Source organism: Lonchura striata, chromosome 1A, assembly GCF_050655825.1.
Source record: "Lonchura striata isolate lonStrDom1 chromosome 1A, ASM5065582v1, whole genome shotgun sequence".
NCBI classification, from domain to species: Eukaryota; Metazoa; Chordata; class Aves; order Passeriformes; family Estrildidae; genus Lonchura; species Lonchura striata.
This window is the reverse complement of record NC_140741.1, coordinates 11,870,850-11,888,093: the sequence shown is the minus strand read 5'-3', so window position 1 is coordinate 11,888,093 and position 17,244 is coordinate 11,870,850. Positions and strand designations below refer to the sequence as shown.

The following is a 17,244-nucleotide window of genomic DNA, read 5'->3' as shown; positions in this document are numbered from 1 at the left end:
CCCTGGGGCCATCTAAAAAAGAAAGCTTTTCTCTTACTAATATCTTACAGCATGCTTTCCTTGGTACATGAGCTTAACTTCAAATTCCCACTTCTCTATTTACAAAGCCAATATTAGGAGGCAATAAAGCAGTGAAATGGAAGGAAAATCAGAACCAGACCAGTATTTAAAAAGGAGAAGTCTTAAGTTATTTCCATCTCTGCTCTGCTCTCCTACCTTTGCAAGAGAGACTGCTGCTATGTATAACATGGAGCAAAAAATTAATAGAGGCCAAGAAAAGAGGAAGAAAATTAAAACCAGAGAGGAAGAAATAAAACCAGCCTACAAAAGGTATGAAGATAAAATATTCTTCTTTACCATGTAAATGCTTGTTCTTCTTTCCTGTTACCATATTTCATAGTCACCTCTATTCTAATTAAATTAAAAGCTGGTAGCTATCATCTTATTTAAAAAGGATGGCAGAGTAGCCTTATGGATAAGGAGAGTTGTAATGTGAAGAGAGTCCTCCCTTAAAGGAGTCAGAATCATGAAAAGATGAAAAAGTGTAATTTGGACTCTAAAGACTCCCCCACTGAAAGCTTTGATTTTCTCTCTCCTATTCCCTGAAAACAAATGAGTTGTTTTTGAAGCCCAAGGGACCACATGTCCTCATGATGCCACTTTGAAAGCTATCTCCAGTCATTCTGTTGACAAAGTCACCCAGGTAGAGGCACAGAGCTAACAGAGCACTGTGATCCCACGGGCTGATCCCTGCATCCTTTGTTGTTGTGCAGCATTGAGCTGCCACACAGCAAACTGACACCAAAAGGAGGCTCAGCATCTTGCAAAAAGCACACTCTGTCAGATATGAGAGGTCTTGTAATTACACTGAGCTACCAGGACTGCTGAAAAACTTACAGCAGTACCTGCTGGGGCTCATGTTTCCTCCCTGTTCCTGTTAGGCACTGATTTGAATTAAGTTCCCTTTGATAGATACTGGGAAAATCAGATAAGCTGGTCTGCTAGCTACAGCAGTGATGAAAGCAAAGATCCAGAAGACAGACATGTCAGGAAATAATGTGGAATCAGTTCTTGTTGTATCTGTGCACAGTGGATCTACAGACAGGTTCTTCCAGAGAGGTAGAGGGGATGAAGCCTTAAAAGAAACATGAACTCCCCTTGAGTTTGAAACATATCAAATCTCAAACATCCTTCCGCTGCTGTTGACATCTGAGCTCTAAAAATCTGAGACTCTGCTTGAAAGAGAGCAGCTTTGAATGTAGACATTGTTCAACAAAGCAAATTCTTGTAACTGAATGCAGAGCAAATAGGAAAATTAACAGCTCTGCAGAACAAGTTCTTTTAAATGTCATAATATTTGAAAAACAATGTCAGTGTCTTATCCTATTTCCCCACCCCGCTAAAACAAACTCTTCCTTTCCCATGCCCAGAGTCATTAAAAAAAAAAAAGTAATATGAAAACTCTAGGATTATAAAGTAAAGATCTGGCTCAGAATGTATGAATAAAATCTGGAACTGCTCCTGTTATGAGCAGCCTTAATGACCTTGTAGAAAGAGAATTTCAGTTTTCTCCCTGAAGCTATTTCTGTGTTAGTATATTAATGTCATGGGGTAACCCCAGATGGCAAGCAAGCCCCACACAGCCACTGACTCACTGTCCCCTGCAGTGGGATGGGGCAGAGAATTAGGAAATTAGAAAATTCATGGACTGAGTTAAGGACATTTGAAGAGGCAAAGCAAAAGCTGTTGCACATGAGCAACATGGAGCAAGGTTTTCATTCATCACATCCCATGGGCAGGCAGGTGTTCAATGACAACATCTCACCTTGGTGACTTGGGAAGACAAACACCATCCCCCCAAATTTTCCCCCTTCCTCCTCCTTCCCTATCTTTGTTTGCTGAGCAGGATCCATATGGTCTGGTACATCCCTTTGGCCAGCTGGGCTCAACTTTCCAACTTTCTGTGCACCTCCAACCCACTCACTTGTGGGCTGGGGTGAGGAGCAGAAAAGGCCTTGGCTCTTCAAACACTGCTCAGCAATAACTAAAACATCTGAATTATCAACTGTTTCCAGCACAAATCCAAAACAGATACCAGCTACTGGGAAGAGAATAAGATCTACCCCAGATAAACCCAGCACTTCTAAAAAAAATTAACCAACAAAGTAAAGTTACCAAAGTACTGTGGTGTAACTCATTTAATTCTGCATTTTTGAATACATTTGGATTGCCCAGTGCATGCAGAACCATTCAGAATTAGTTCTGTGTCTTACATTGTGTTTTATAGTGTCATGAGGGTTTTTTCTGTTCAGCTGTGAAGCTAATGGGAACCACAGATGCTATCCAAAGCTGTTTTAATAGACATAAACTGCCCAAACAATAGGCAGTTGAAGAAAAAACATTTTCAGTTTCTCCTCAGTGTATTGCTGTGATAACTGTGGCCTAAATTCAGAAACTGTACAAAGCTTTGCAAGTCCATTAGCTCTCATGGACTGCTTCATCTGAATTAATTTTGCATTTTATTTATGTAGTTTGAAAGTAGAGTAGCTTAGTCACCTCCCGTATTCAATTAATTGCTGTCATATTGGACAGCATCCCAATAAAGCCATTGGGTCTGCTTATTTTAGTGGTGATTATCCCATCTAATCCCATTCCCTGCTCGCTCCCAGTGCAGTTCCCCACTGGGAAGAACACAACAATTTCTGTTATGCCTGGAATGAATGGTGCATTTCAGTTCCTCTGATGAATTTACTCTGAACTCTCACAGTGACAGATTGTTGGACAGTTTCAGCTTTTGCTGATGCTGGTGTAAGATACTGCATGAAATTCTGACCACAATACATCATTTGTTCCAAGGAGAAAATCTGCAGTTTTGGAAAAAGTGCAGACAGGGATGTACTCAGTCCTGTGAAGAAGGCACTGGCAAAAATGGAACCAGACTTTTCAAAATTCATGCCAGACTTGAATGCCAAGTTTCTCATTGAATGGGAAATCATACTGTCCAGTTGATAATGTTCATTAAGATAATAAATGCAGTACCTTTGTGGAAAAATATTCTTTTTTCTTATTTCCAAATGCAGTTTTTGGAGAGGAGATTTAATCACTCTCTTTAAAGAAACATATTAATATTCTTTTATTAATACTCAAAATCAGTCAGACCTACAACTGCAATCTGAGCTTAAGTCACCCTCAGTATTTAATGACATTCCAGGATGAAGGCTTTTCATTTATGTTTTATTAAGGTAGGATCTTTGGTGGACCCTACTCAGAGATTCTGAAGTTATCAAAGGTCAGTACTGCTGTACACAAACTATCACTAAATTTTGTTGTATTGCTGTTCTGCTGGAGGCATTTATTTTGTTTGTGATAGTGTGTTAATAAACTTCTGCTTTCAGATCCTACCCAATGAAGAGGAGCAGACTAGAAAAAGACACACTTTACTAACATTTTTTTAAATTTTAATTTCTTTTACCAACTGGAACAGAAAGAGACACTGTTAGCGCTGCTTTTTACTTGAATGATTCTTATAGCACTTACATAGATGCTATCATGTCCATTCAACAAATTGGAGAAGACCTTATGGGAGTGATTATTTCTTGCTTAAACCTTAGACCAAGCAGCTTCTATCTCTGGTAGTGATAGTGGTATCTGTGCACCACTGTACTTTCAATTAATTCGTGATACAGTTCATTTTCAAGGTTCATTTAATTTCTGTTTCACTTTCAAGCTCTTTCTCCTCCAGACAGCACAGGTTTTATCAGGGATTCATTTTCTTAATGCAAAGTGTGTGCAGCTAACTATATTACATATCAAATAAAACATTTTTCTTCCAGGCAAACTCAGCAGGGTTTGGCACCTCCCCTGCATAGCGTAGCATGGCCTTTGTTTTCATTGATCTGGTAATTTTTTGTGAGTCAGCAGGACATCCATTCCACAGTTCAGGCATTCAGTGGGAGTGGGAGGAGCTGCCTTGATTGAATCTACTGAATCAAGTGATTTTTCTGAATGCAGATGGTGTTGTGTTGTTCATAAGGAACTTGGTGAGGTTAGAAAATAATGGCAGTGTTGTGTTTCTCAAGCCTAACCCCCATACTTTGTATGTCTGCAACGATATTTTGTCGTCAAAGGGAGATCAACGTTGTAGACTTCTGTTCTATGCTACAAAAAAAAAAAAAAATACTCAGAGAAACAAAAGCAAATTAATCATGTGGTGTGTTAAAACAAAATTTCAGTTTAAGCAGAGTTATTTTCTGTTCAAGGGTAATGTTTTGAAAAATGAGTCTATAAAAGCAGCTCTGTTTTATGAGAAGCAGCATGTGGAACTGGCTGCAGGTTTCTCACGTGAGGGGACTGAAGAGCCAAAAGTGGATAGGTGCTTCAAGCAACTGAACAGCTGCTGTTTCTTCATCTTGGAGACTTAATGGTGACAAAGATTCAAAGAAATAGAATTTCGCTGAAATACTGAGAGAAAATGTGACACACTTTGCTCAGTCTACTCAAGAAATATAAACTTTAATTTTCTTGTTCTAGACTAGAAATAAAGATGAATGATCAGCAGATTAAGCAGAGCTTTGCTTTTTGTGCCTCTCCCTTTCTGCTGGTTTTGTACTTGGTCAGAAAAAGAGAGAGTAAAAGGAAGTTCAGTCTTTATCCTTCCAGTCAGGTTGATGTCCTTGCTCTGTGTTTCTGTAAATCTATGGAAAATGTTGGGTATTCCAATCACTTGGGAGAACTGCAATTTCTCTTCTACCCTTCTTGCACTTGTAACTTCTGCCTAATTGGCTTTGCTCCCCATTTTCCCCTGCAGAAATTGTATTGTTCTGAACATGCCAGGTGTTTTGTGCTTCTCACCTGTTAGTTTTTACATTTGTTATTTTGTCGTCTCCAATGCCCCAATAGTTCTACCCACAATGGTGCTGTTGTTTCTGTGTTTCTGTTTCCCTTTCTTTGATTTCTAGTACCTCAATCATACAGATTTATGTTCTTTCTAGAGTTTGGGACTGGTTGTCCAGTGTACCACTGGGGAGATAAATGTTTAAAAAGCAAAGAGAGGTTTTGCAACTGAGTAATTAATTAATAGCAGCAGTTTTGGAGTACTTCTGGGGAGATAAAAAAAACCAAAGAGAGGTTTTACTTGCAGCTGAGTAATTATTGATAGCAGCAGTTTCCCTCTCATTCTCATGACCTATCAGAAGGTAGGTGGAGTCCTTAATTTTCAGCTGTACATTTTTGTCATCTGTGTCATCCATGTATCTCTGGGGAACTTGCACGGAGACTTAAGGAGCTGCAAAGCCTGAGTGAAGTCTTACACGCAAGCCAGCCCTGTTCTTGTTCTCCTTTTTAAGAATGCAAACAGTAAAATGTTTTCTTCAAGGAGCAGAAAATGAAAACAGTTAAAATCTTCAGGCGTGTGCCATAGCTCCATGGCACAATAAAGCACAAAGGACAGATTAGGAGTTTTGCAGGATGTCTAAGGATAATTAAGACAGATGGCAACCTCAGACACAGGAGCTGTACAGTGGTAGGGAAGTGTTTTTGTGTGCTAATCTTTGATAAGGGCTGCCGTGAATAATTTTAAGACAATTATTTCCATAATGAGCAGCAGTCTTGTAGCATTGTTTTTGTTCTTCTGTGATTTGTCCTGCCTCCAGCTTAGTAAAACAGAGAGCAAACATGAAATGCACCTTCAGAACAAAGCTTTCTGTGGTCAGGATTACCAAAAATGGACCAACAAGAAAAGGTACCACAGCACTCACAACCCTAAAGCACCTTGTTTTCATGATGTGTCTCTGAATTCAAAAAACCTTTTGCAGAGTGTACAGGGTGTGTGCTGGTAGGCACCGTTTTTGTGTAATAAATCCCAGAAATGCTCCTGGAAACAAATTAACCAGGGTCATTCTCCTGATGTCGTGCCTAAATAACCCAGTCAAACTGCCCTGCTCCTTTGAAACAGGTAGGGGCTAAACCTGCACTAAGTTAGAGCAAATCCTGGCCTTTTCTCCTTGGGGTTGGGGGTTTTTTGGGTACCAAGTGTTTGACAAGCTACCTGTGAGCTCATCTGTCCTGTCAAGCATCGCTCTCAGGTTCACCCTGCTCCCCTTTCCGAAGGAGACAAGGAACAGATGTTGAAGCAGCAGAGTTGTCTAAGCCACCTCACTCTTTCATTTGTCTGCCAAATCCTACTCAGAGAGCAGACTGTGTGAGCTTCCCTGTTTTCCAGCACCACACAGGGGGAATGAGGACAGCTCACCTGTTTTTCCACCAAAACCCAGCCAACCTCCTTCCTTTTTTTTTTTTTTTTTTTTTTTTCCCTCCTTAATTACCCTTTTCTCTCTACCTGCTAGTTTTAGCCTTGGTTCTCCTTCTCAGACACAGCAGCCTGACTCAATTCCACCTTCCTTTCTTCCCTGTGGCAAAAATCTCTCAGATCTCTTGCATTTCGATGTACAGGGAACACACACACCCCCCTGCAGCTGTGAGTTCCAGGAAATGGGGCTGGAGCCCCCTTGCAGCACGGAGCAGGTGTGTGCAGAGAGAAGCAGCTGCTTGCAGAAGGCGGAGGCATCTTTCAAGGCACCCCTGTTACCTGACTTATTCCCTTTCCAGATTTTAGGAAATCCTGAAATTTCAACTTCCTTCTGTGCTATTTCACAAAAGTGACCTGGGAAGGGTGTCTGAGTTCATCAGGCCTTGCTGAGAATGAGGATGTTTGTCCCAGATCAGAGAAGCTGAAGAGTAAGGAAACCTCTCTGTTGTTAGGAGCAAGATGCTCGATCTAGGCCTGGCATAAAGCCAGGCTTTTGTACTGCATTCTGTCTTGCAGAATCTTCTGAAAATTATCAGGAAAAAACAATTTCACATGCTTCTTTACTGGCAGCCTTGGGTTTTAAACCATTCCAATTTTGTCTTCCTCTGTCCCAGCCAGGCATCCTGTTCTAACTTGAAAATTTCATTAGTGTCTTGAGCACTTCTCCATCTCACAACTTCAGAAGCTGCAGATTTTCCTATCTCTGCTGAGTTCTCACCATGGCAGGGTGAAGATGGGTGTGCCAGCAAGCTGGGAGGACAGAACTGCAGCAACATATTTGTTTATTTGTTGGACAAACATTTCAGAAGAGCCCTACAATGAGTCATCACATTAAAAGCTGTCCTTTGCATGCTCTTTGGGACCCCTTTTATAGAATGAATGTAAAAGTCAGAGACAGTTAGTATAAATCATTTTTCAAAGGAAGTAGGAATCATTTTGTAGGCTTTTAGGAGCACGCCTGCACATACATCCTCTGTCCTCATGCACACCTTATGTATAAGCTCTCTGAATCTGCCCCTTTTTCCTTTCTCAGAAAGGAAAAAGAAATTGTTATATCCTCTCTGTGTCTAAGTTTATTTTCTGTAAACACTTAGCCACAAGAATAATCAAAAAATAGATCTTCCATGTTGATCTGTGTTATGCAGGGAGTAGCTCTGTTTAAAATAGTGAACTGTTTTGGTTTTGTTATTTTGCTTGACGTATGTGGAATCCTAAGCCTTTCATTTTAGGGAAATAAAAGCTGGTTTAATGTTCTGTATATCTGAGAGAATTAAAAGGCCATCACAAACATGAAGAGGTAGCCTTTATGAATTCCTTAAATATGTAGTACTAAAAATGGAGTAGGTGAATGAATACAATACTCAGGAGCTGATTCAAGTGCAAGCCTTACTGCAGACAAGGCTCTGCACCAGCATTACATGTCCAGTTCAAAACAGGTATCACAGCGATAGTTTAGAACTGTGTGCCAAGAAAAATGCACTGTTTGGCTGGACTGAGACTGAGCTGGACTTTGCTTTGATAGACTAAAATTCCTGCCCACATGAGAATTTGGACTGTACCAGTGATACTTTTATTTAAAGAATAATCACCAAGCCTCTTCCTGACTTGATGTTGGAGTGGACTGAACATTTTTTTATTTTAAATAGTCTTGTTTGCCTATGAAGTGCCCTAAACACAGGTTATTTTAGACAGCACAGGGAATCTGAGACATCTGCATGGCAGTGGCACACATGAAATATTGCCTCTAGTGGATCCATGCCCTCCCAAGGCAGCAGCTGGAGGAAATGGATTTCCTAAGATATCTAAAATGGCATGAGCCATTGACATTTAAGCAGATGAATCCTGTGGAATCTTGGACTTACTCTGATGGAAATATGGAGGAATATGTTTATCCACTGCCACATGTACATGTGCTCTCAGCCTTCATCTGTGTGTGAAAGATTCAGGGGAAGAACACATCAGCCTCTATGTGCTCAGGTTTGCCTTCCACTGCAATAACAAATTGTATTTCCTTCAAATCCAAAAAGTAATATTTGTTTCTACTAGTCTACAGTGAAAAAAAAAAAAAAAAAGTCATTTCAGACTTCTCCAGAGAGTGTTGATGATAAACTTCTCATATCACTTCCCTTTCATGTCTAGGCTTTTCTAATAGAAACACCACTCATTCTTTAAGGATTTTCAAATCTTCAGGTGTTCAGAGGTTTTGTGTAGCTGGAAAGGGCTTTCAGAAACCAGTAGGTGATATTGGTCTGCCTTGAATTATATAGGAAAAGAGGACCTAGAAAAATCATTGCTTCATGAAAGGTCTCTCATCACCAAAAGAGGCATGTGCTGCAGTAGCAATGCTGTAATGCCTTATATATGATTTGAAGGAGTTGAAGTGTCTGTAGGAATTATAGGTTTTTTCACCCTTAAATAGCAGTGCTTCAAATAATTTCTTGTTCTTGCTTTTTGTGATGTGACATATTTATATGTCACATATTCAGTCATGTGATGTTCCTTGAAAGTCAAGAGCTTCTCTGATTTCTGTCCTGTAAAAAGTAGCGTTATTTTTTTAGGCTGGGGAAACTGCATTAAGATTCAGACATTTATAAGGAGTTTGTTTTAGATGTTCTTAAGGGTGAAGCTGTGAGAGAGAGAGTTCACAAAAAAGCAAAGAGCAGTTCACCAGTCCTCCAGGCAGAGGGAAATCCCAGGATGTTAACAACAGGACAGAGCTGGTGATTCCATCTATGCTTAGAAAAATAAATCAAAAAGTGTACAAAACCTCTGGCCCACAAAAGGAAAAGAATCTCTCAATGATCAATTTGATTAACTAACCAAAACCCTCTAAACTCCCCAGCCTTCCTGACCCAAAAAACTGTGTAATTAGAGAAGACTGCATGGTGATTATTATTAAAAAGAATATGGTTTTGGTTTTATTTCTGATTTTGTGTTGGCAGTAACTCCAGTTCCAAAGCTTTTTCAGGCTTCAGAAGAACTAAAAGCTGAGTTTTGCTTTAGACCAGCACTTACCAGTAAAGAAGGGAATAAAATGTGCTCATTTCACTCTTTTTAGCAGAATAGTCAATTTCAGAAATGTCTCCTCAGCTTAAAACAGTGAAAGTTTTTAGAATTGATGGTACATCTGAGACTAAAACAGTCTTTAAATGCACCTCCTAGCAGAAGATCTTGCTTGCTTGTATAAATAAACTGGCAGAAGAAAAAAAATATTTAAGAATATATATTTAAAACTGGCCTTCAAAAATGTGCAACTTCTTTTCACTTTGTTAACTTTTCTTGCAGAAATAAGAAGCAATACAGGCATTGCATTATGTTTGACAATAAGAAATGACAGTTTTCTGTTTATTCAACACATTTGGAATCCCATTAGTTATCAAATGGGACTTGAGTCTTATTGCCTACAAGCAATAACATTTTTTTCATTCTCTGCTGCCCAAAGTGACCAAATGTAGATTAGTCTGAAGTTTATTGTTCCTGCTAGAACTGATATGTAATAAAATTCATTTCTAGATACACATATTTTTTTTTTCCCTTCCTTCCTTCAGGCTGCTGAAGAATGCTCAGAATGAAGTTCATTTCAGAATGTGGTATAAGAAACTCCTGGCTGCTCTCCAATTCTGTGCTGGACAGGCCCTGAACAATGAGTTTTCTAAGGAAGAAAAACTCATCAGAATTCTGGAAGACATTGCCACAAAAGTGAAAGCTGCCAGTGACCCAAAAAGAAAGGTTTGTTTAAAAATACTGCCCCTTCCATCTAAGTTTCTGTAGGGAATTTTATTTTTTCTAAGGTGACACCGCTTTCTTTTTAATATCCTTTACATAAATAAACCAAAGACTTAAGTAAATTTTACGATTATTTTTCTGCTCTGAAAACAGGTAACACAGATCTCATCTATTACTCTTGAGGTCTGCAAAGCTTTTCATCCATTTAAATTCCCTCATCAGTGGTTTTTCAAATGGACTTGGAGGTGCTCAGCAATAATGGCAACAAGGCTGATTATCATTTCACTGAGAGGAATTTTCATATTCAGCACCTCATGCCAAAATATTTTACTCATGTAGAGCTGCAGCATTTCTTGAAAGCTTTACTAAGAGTTGTTCTTGGCAGGCTGGACATATCCTCATTTCTTAGCAAAGACAACCAGACTGGAATGTAGCTGATATCTCAAAGACAGCTCTCAGCAATGAACACCGAACACATATCTGCAGAGGTACCTCCCTGGCAGTAGAAACTTGCAGTTGGTGCAGCTTTTATATTGCACAGGTACATTTCTAGTTTAGAACTGTTAATTTTCCAGGACAGCTGCTGTTACTTACCTGGTGTGTAAAACTGCTTCTTGTTGAAATCTCAGCAAGGCAGAGCAGAGAGCCAAATAAAAATATACTTGCCACTGCTGGTTATCATGAACGATATCATGAATCTTTCTGCCTTGTTAAGGATTCAAAGATTTTCAAAGGGTTTCTCAGAAAACTCTTAGTGCTGCTACTGAGAGCAGCAAAGCAAACATGGAAGTAAAAAGACAAAAATATTTGCAAAAGGAAAATCCATGTAAAGAAGAAGAAATAGTAGTAATACATTATACATCACTGATGCATAATTCAGATTTTAGAGATTAATCTCAAGGCTGCAGTTACTACGATATTGAGAAGCTCCCAAACCTTGCAGTTAACAGAGTTAGGCAAGGGAGATCAGTGTTGAGGTAACAAGCAACAAATTGGGAAGAGTTTAGGAAAGGCAAAAAAGCCCATGAGATACAGCAGCGCAATATGAGGCTAAACCCCTAACAAAGGGTGTTGACTCATAAAATCACAGAATGGTTTGGGCTGGAAGGCACCTTAAAAATCATCCAGTTCCAACCCCCAGTAATGGGAGGGACACCTCCCACCAGACCAGGTGGCTCCATCCAGCCTGGTTTCACAGGTAGAGATTTTTTCTAATATCCAGTCTAAACCTATCTTCCTTCAATTTGAAGCCATTCTCCCTTGTCCTGTCACTCCATGCTGTTGGAAACAGACTCTTTCCATCTGAACCTACAGGGCAGTATGAGCTGGTAGCACATCTAGGCAGAAAAGGCATCAGTGTGGAGTAAAATGACAGCTCTTATTTTTAATACCCCAGTGTGACCTCATTAGCTGTTGGAAGGTCACACAGATGCTCTGGAAATTGCATTGCTTGTTAAAAGTATAAAAAGACAGTGGGGGAAAATATTACAAAATAAAGAAATAAATAAAAATCTGCTTTTGTGTTCTTTCGTGCTGCAATAATGGTTCTTGTGCTGCAGGAGGTGTTGAAGGTGGAGCTCAGCAGACTCCAGCAGTTCTTCCAGGAGGTGAAGCTCTGCCGGCTCCCCCTGAACCCTGCGCTCCTTGTGCAAGGCATAGAGGCAGATGTAAGTGTGACCCATTGCATTTTCAATTTTGGTTTTTAGTCTGGAGGGGAGAAGGAGAGAAATCCTTCATTGAGATGATCAGGACATGATCGTAGTGATGTGGAGAATTATGAGTTGGCAGGCCCCAAGCTGGGCAGCTCCCTGGGGGCTCCCCTGGCAGGGGAGACCCTCCTGGAGCAGGTCTGTGTCAGGAACGAGAGACACATTGGACTTTTTCGGTATTCAGCTTCTTTTTTATTGTTATCTTGTCAAAACTTCAGCACACTGTCTGCACCAGACTCTACATGCAGGATAAACAGCACAAAAATGGCTTAAAATCTCTTGTTACAAGGCCTTTTAAGACTAATCAAAAACTAAACTACCCAATTAAGAAGTGACACCTAAATTATTTTCCTTTCTTACCCATTAACTGACCCCTAAAGACCCACAATGCAGATTTTTCTACCCAATTACACGATATCACCTAACCCCAAGAAGATGAAGGAAGAAGAAGGAAGTAAAATGAACTTGAGACAACACCCTATATCCTCCATCTTGAACCCATCTATAACATCCTAAAAATCCCAAAACCTAAATTTCTCACCCTTGTGACATAATAAATTACTCTCTACAATCTATTTCACACTTTTGTGGTTTCTAGTTTACCTTGAGGCTTTGGAAGTTTTCTCCATGAATGAGGGTCAAAATCAGTGCACCCCTGGGGGTCAAGACACCCCAGAGCAGACAGAATATATTTATTATATATTCCAGGTGCCCTGGGTTTCCACAGAGAATAAATAATCTGGTCGATTCACAACCAGCCTAATCTCCTTCAAACCTTAGCCTGAGGCAGAGATGACAGGATGGGTGTGGTGGCTGCTGCATGTGTGTCACAGCAGCCAGAGACTTCAACTCTGAGCTGCCCATTCCCAGCTCAGCTGCCCTGCCCTGGTGTTGGCATTGGCAAGGATACCTGGAGCTGGGACCTGGCTCTCAGCAGGTAGCCTATTGTAAATGCAGGTGAGCCCAGTGGGAAGAAATGATGATGTCTGACTTTAGTTCAGAAGGCTGCATGATTTCTTTATTATAACTATATTATAATACATTAATATACTATTCAAAGGAGATACTAAAACTACAAACCTACATGTTCTAACTACCATATCTAACTCACAATTTGTAACCCTCTCTGGAGAGTCCAGCCCCAGGTGGGTTGGATTGGCCATCAGGCTCAAACAATCCTCACCAGAATCCAATCAAGAAATCACCCCAGGTAAACAATTCTCCAAACACATTCCTCGTGGAAAAAAAAAGGAGCAGAAATAGAAATTGTTTTCTCTTTCTTTCCTCTGTGCTCCTCTATGAAAAATCCTGAAAGAGAGGAGAGTGTGTCTGCCACAGCAGCCCTTGGTGTTTTTCCCATCCAAGACTCTCCCGTGTCAGGTATGGGAGCAGGAAAAAGTCTGGAGCCAGCTGTCTGTTTGCTGAGCTGACTGAGAATTGCTAAAATGTTAAATATTCACACTAGCTTATCTGTATCTACGACCCCTATTAAAAATATCTTAAGGATAAAGGAAATAGCAATACTCTTCAGTGTTACTTGACTTTGACTGTAGTACTAAGATTCAGGTATTCATTGTTCAGAAATATTTTCATAAACAACATAATGCCAGAAGCAAGCTGATTCATCTCTGGGAAAGGAAAATGTATCCAGCATGAAGAAAAAGAAAAACCTGAACAGCCATATATATTACCAGTTATAACTGCCTAATTACAGCAATTTGTGCTCTATTTTTGTTCTCTGGCTCATTATCCATAGTAGATTTGATTCTAAGAGATGCTGATCCCTTCAATTGCCTCTGACCTGTATTTCTCCAAGTAATTGCTATTCAGCCTTGATCTGGCTGAGAACTGAAGTGTTCCAGCACCCCACAGGCTTGGGAGAATTTTATGTGATACAAGTCAGGAGGATTTGAAGCCTGCTGCTTCTCCCTGCTTTCAGGCTTTGGAAAATAATGACTAATGGTAAGGTATCTCACCATAAAGTCATGCTATTTCTACTGCACCAGCTTGGCTGGACAGGTACAAACATAAAATCTGAAGAGGATTTTTTTGTTGCTGTTGCTTTTTGGGATTGTTTTTTTTTTCATTTTTCTTCTATCATTATAGACCATTATCTTTCTATAAATATATGTCATTTCTTGATTGGACTGTATGTCAGTATAATCATGCAAATTAGAACTTTTAAGTGCTTATAATTACCTAAATTTAATTCATTTTGGTGTCATCTATTGATTCTACCAGTAGCAAGCCCCGCTCCCAGCTCTATCAGAGTCGCATCATCCCACAGGAACCTTTCAAGCACTCACTGAGACATTTCAATTGGCAAAATTCTGATTGAAATGGAATCATTTCAATGGTGGGGGTCAGGACCTCATTGCTGATAATGGCTCTGGCCCATCCCAGAGGTCTGCTGTGGCTGAGGCATTATTTGTATGCTCGTGCCATGCTTGGAGATGTTCAGATGAAAAGCAGCAGACAGCTGTGTCTGGTGGAGCTGAAATGAGCCTCCCTTACACTGCACCCTGTAAGGACAGCAGCAGCTCTTGTGGGGTGCTCATTATTTCCAGAAACCAGGCCATTAATTCACTATTGTCTCTAGCTGGTTGTGAGGGGCTTCCCCACCACCTTTCTTTGAATGTTTTTAATGAGGGTAGCAATTCCACCCTAAACTCTCACAGGATTTGCAGTGCTTGGCTCATTAACGCTTTTTGAAGCCCTTTGAGATCTTCAGGTGGAAGGAGCTGTAGAGCATGAAAGCCAGAGTTTGTAGTTTGTGTTTAATTAAGATAAGTTCCACATAAAATAGAGCATGATTTTCAAAATTTCCTGTATCCTCAGCCAGAGTGAGGTAATCAAAGAAACTGGCAGGTTCTTTGCTTCCATGTCTGATTGGGCATGGCTGGATTTTTCTTCTTTTTTCAGAAAACAATGAGACCAAAGGCTTTTCAATGCTTTAAAACTCATTAGATCACTCTTATATAATTCATCCACCCAGTTCCAGGCAAATATTACTGTTGATAGGCCTGGGTGAAAATAAAAAACAATTAGTGCATAAAATATTACCTGTTCATATGATCTGATGTTTAAGTGAAGCAGGTTGTCTGGGGACAAGAAATTTCTTGTTTTTCAGACCCAATGAAACAGTCAATAATACCAATAATTATTTATTTTTGCTGCCTCTGCTACTGAGAAGTGTTTAAAGCTCTAATCTTTTTTCGGATGTATTGTATTGGCCTGGTGTTTTGTGTATGTGACACTGTTGTTCTTCTGTCTCACTTTCTTTCCCCTGCAGTCATGTTCTTATTTCACATCCAATGCCTTTCCATTAAAAATCTCCTTCATCAATGCGAATGCTCCAAGTGGAAACATCAATGTTATTTTTAAGGTATGTTCTTCCTCTAATCCTCAGGTCTTTTGGTATGGAAAATGATCATTTAAAATTCACTTAATTTATGTTTTCAACCTTGAGTCTGAAAATCGTTGATGTAGATCTGCTCCTTGTTTATCCCTATTATTTTTGACACTAGAACTCTTATTGAAACATGTTGAGGCAACACACTGAAGTGTCACCTTTTTGATCAACAGAGAGTCAAATTATGGCAGTTTTTTCCCTTAGTGAAGACTACCAGACTAGAATAGAAAGTTCATATTTTAAACCTAGCTTATTAAAGAGGCCAGGTCTCAGAGAAGAGATAGATCAGAGCAATTGAACCCTCAGCCTCGTCCATATTTCTCAAAAAAAATCAAAATACTGGAGTGTTAGAGGCTCCACTTGGCACACGAACCTAATTCTGCCATATCAGGCAGCGTGGGGGAATGGGCTGAGGAAGGTGGAGCTGGAGGAGACAGCAGAGGAGCTCTGTCTCATTGCAGTTACTTGGAGGAACTGGCTCAAAATAAACTCTGCTTTATTTTGCAGTTGTCACCTAGAACAGCTTCAGAGTTCAGAACAGTCCATCCACAAAAGACAGTTTTTAAGTTAGTTCTGTTTCAAAAGAGCAAAAATCTTCCCTAAAAGTGGGTATTGGTTTTAGAGAAGAACACAAGTTCATCAAATGGCTGATAGATACAAAGCTGTTGCTTCCTAATGGCATAATTCTTAGCTATTTTGCAGAATCATTTTCCAAATGAGAAACCTAAAAAAATTATATAAATTAAAAAAAAAAAAAAAAAAAAGAATCCCCAAAAACCAGATTCTATGCTGTCTTTAATTAACTTGCTCTTTAGAGCAGCTGTGATTCTCAGAAGTAGAAGTAAGCCTTCCAGGCCTGCTAAGGGGAGAAATTAGCAATTTTAAATTTTTCTGAACATTTAGAAACCTGGTTCATATGCTGTTTCATCTGAGAATCAATATTTAGTAGCAGATTTCTACTACTTGAGCAGACGCCTGCTCATGGGGCTTTTAAACAATTGCATTGGTTCTACTCAAACAATTTTTTCCTACCTAGTCATGTTTAGCAAGCAATTCATTGTCCATTTGCTGTAGAAGTATTTTAGCTGCTGTCACCTTCTCCTGTCAACAAAACATTGTGTTAAAATACCTTTAACTTGTACTATAGTTCCATTGCTTATTCATGACAGATAAGTCATACATAAATGATAAGCACAATAAATGATAAGGGTATCTTACTAAATTGTCTCCTCACTGTATATGTGAGGGAAGATAAGTGGAAAGAATAAGATATTTTTACATTTTTAGATACTAAGAAGAATTAATTGGAGTCAAGATTACCTTTCAATGAGAGAATAATAGATTCAGATATTTAGTCTTTTTAAGATGAGTTTATGATCCTCAAGTACTTATTTCCTGGCAGTAAATGTCTATAGATTGGAATTCTTGTGTAAAAAGACTGTAATGAAAGAATAAAGCACTTAAAATACCAGTAAAAGGGGATGGGGGGAAACAAAAAAATCAAGGCTGTTGTTTTTGCAGGCCATTTATTCGGCCGTGGTTGAAAATAATCTCTTCATTAATTCTTGTGGCTACAATTAAAGCCCCATTTCACTGAGATTATTGTTTGACTAACTCCATGGGGAGAGGGGTCATCACTGCATCACTGCTTGGAACTGAATATGAATCACATGATGGATAAAATGTAAATTAGTGATAAAATTCCCTTGCAAATACCAAGTTGTGAGGCTTAATGTGAGACAAACAGTGTCATTTGTGCGGGGGGATCTAGCATTAAGTAGACTTTAAAATGTAACGAAATTAGGATCCTACCTCCAGATTAAATTTTCAAACTCCAATAATTACCTAGGAATAATAAGTAGAAAGGCCAGAGTTAAGCAGGGATCATTTGTTAGCATCTCAGTGGCTGCCAGAACTGTCTCTGTGTGCCATCTACTCTGTCTTCTCCTGACACAGAGAGGTGAGTGGGAACTTTGAAGGAAAACAAGACAAGAGTTACTGAAATGAATGTAGCTTCTTTGGTGGGCAAAAATGTCTCAGTTAAATAGAGCATTATTTCTGTATGGTATTGAGGAAGAAAACTGAATTTC

The 17,244-nt window shown here is 39.4% G+C and overlaps 1 protein-coding gene across 8 annotated transcripts in view; it reads left to right on the top strand.

Moving 5' to 3' along the window:
• PIK3C2G (phosphatidylinositol-4-phosphate 3-kinase catalytic subunit type 2 gamma) overlaps nucleotides 1–17,244 on the top strand; it is a 202,202-nt gene that overhangs the window by 107,251 nt on the left and 77,707 nt on the right. For all 8 annotated transcript variants that reach the window (XR_014952120.1, XM_085569570.1, XM_021535187.4 and 5 more), the window contains 3 exons: nucleotides 9,856–10,036; nucleotides 11,593–11,700; nucleotides 15,035–15,127. Coding sequence is in view for 7 of the 8 variants with exons in the window: in XM_085569570.1 (XP_085425696.1) it covers nucleotides 9,856–10,036; nucleotides 11,593–11,700; nucleotides 15,035–15,127 (382 nt within the window). In the remaining variant the exon portion in view is untranslated. The remainder of the gene's footprint in view (nucleotides 1–9,855; nucleotides 10,037–11,592; nucleotides 11,701–15,034; nucleotides 15,128–17,244) is intronic.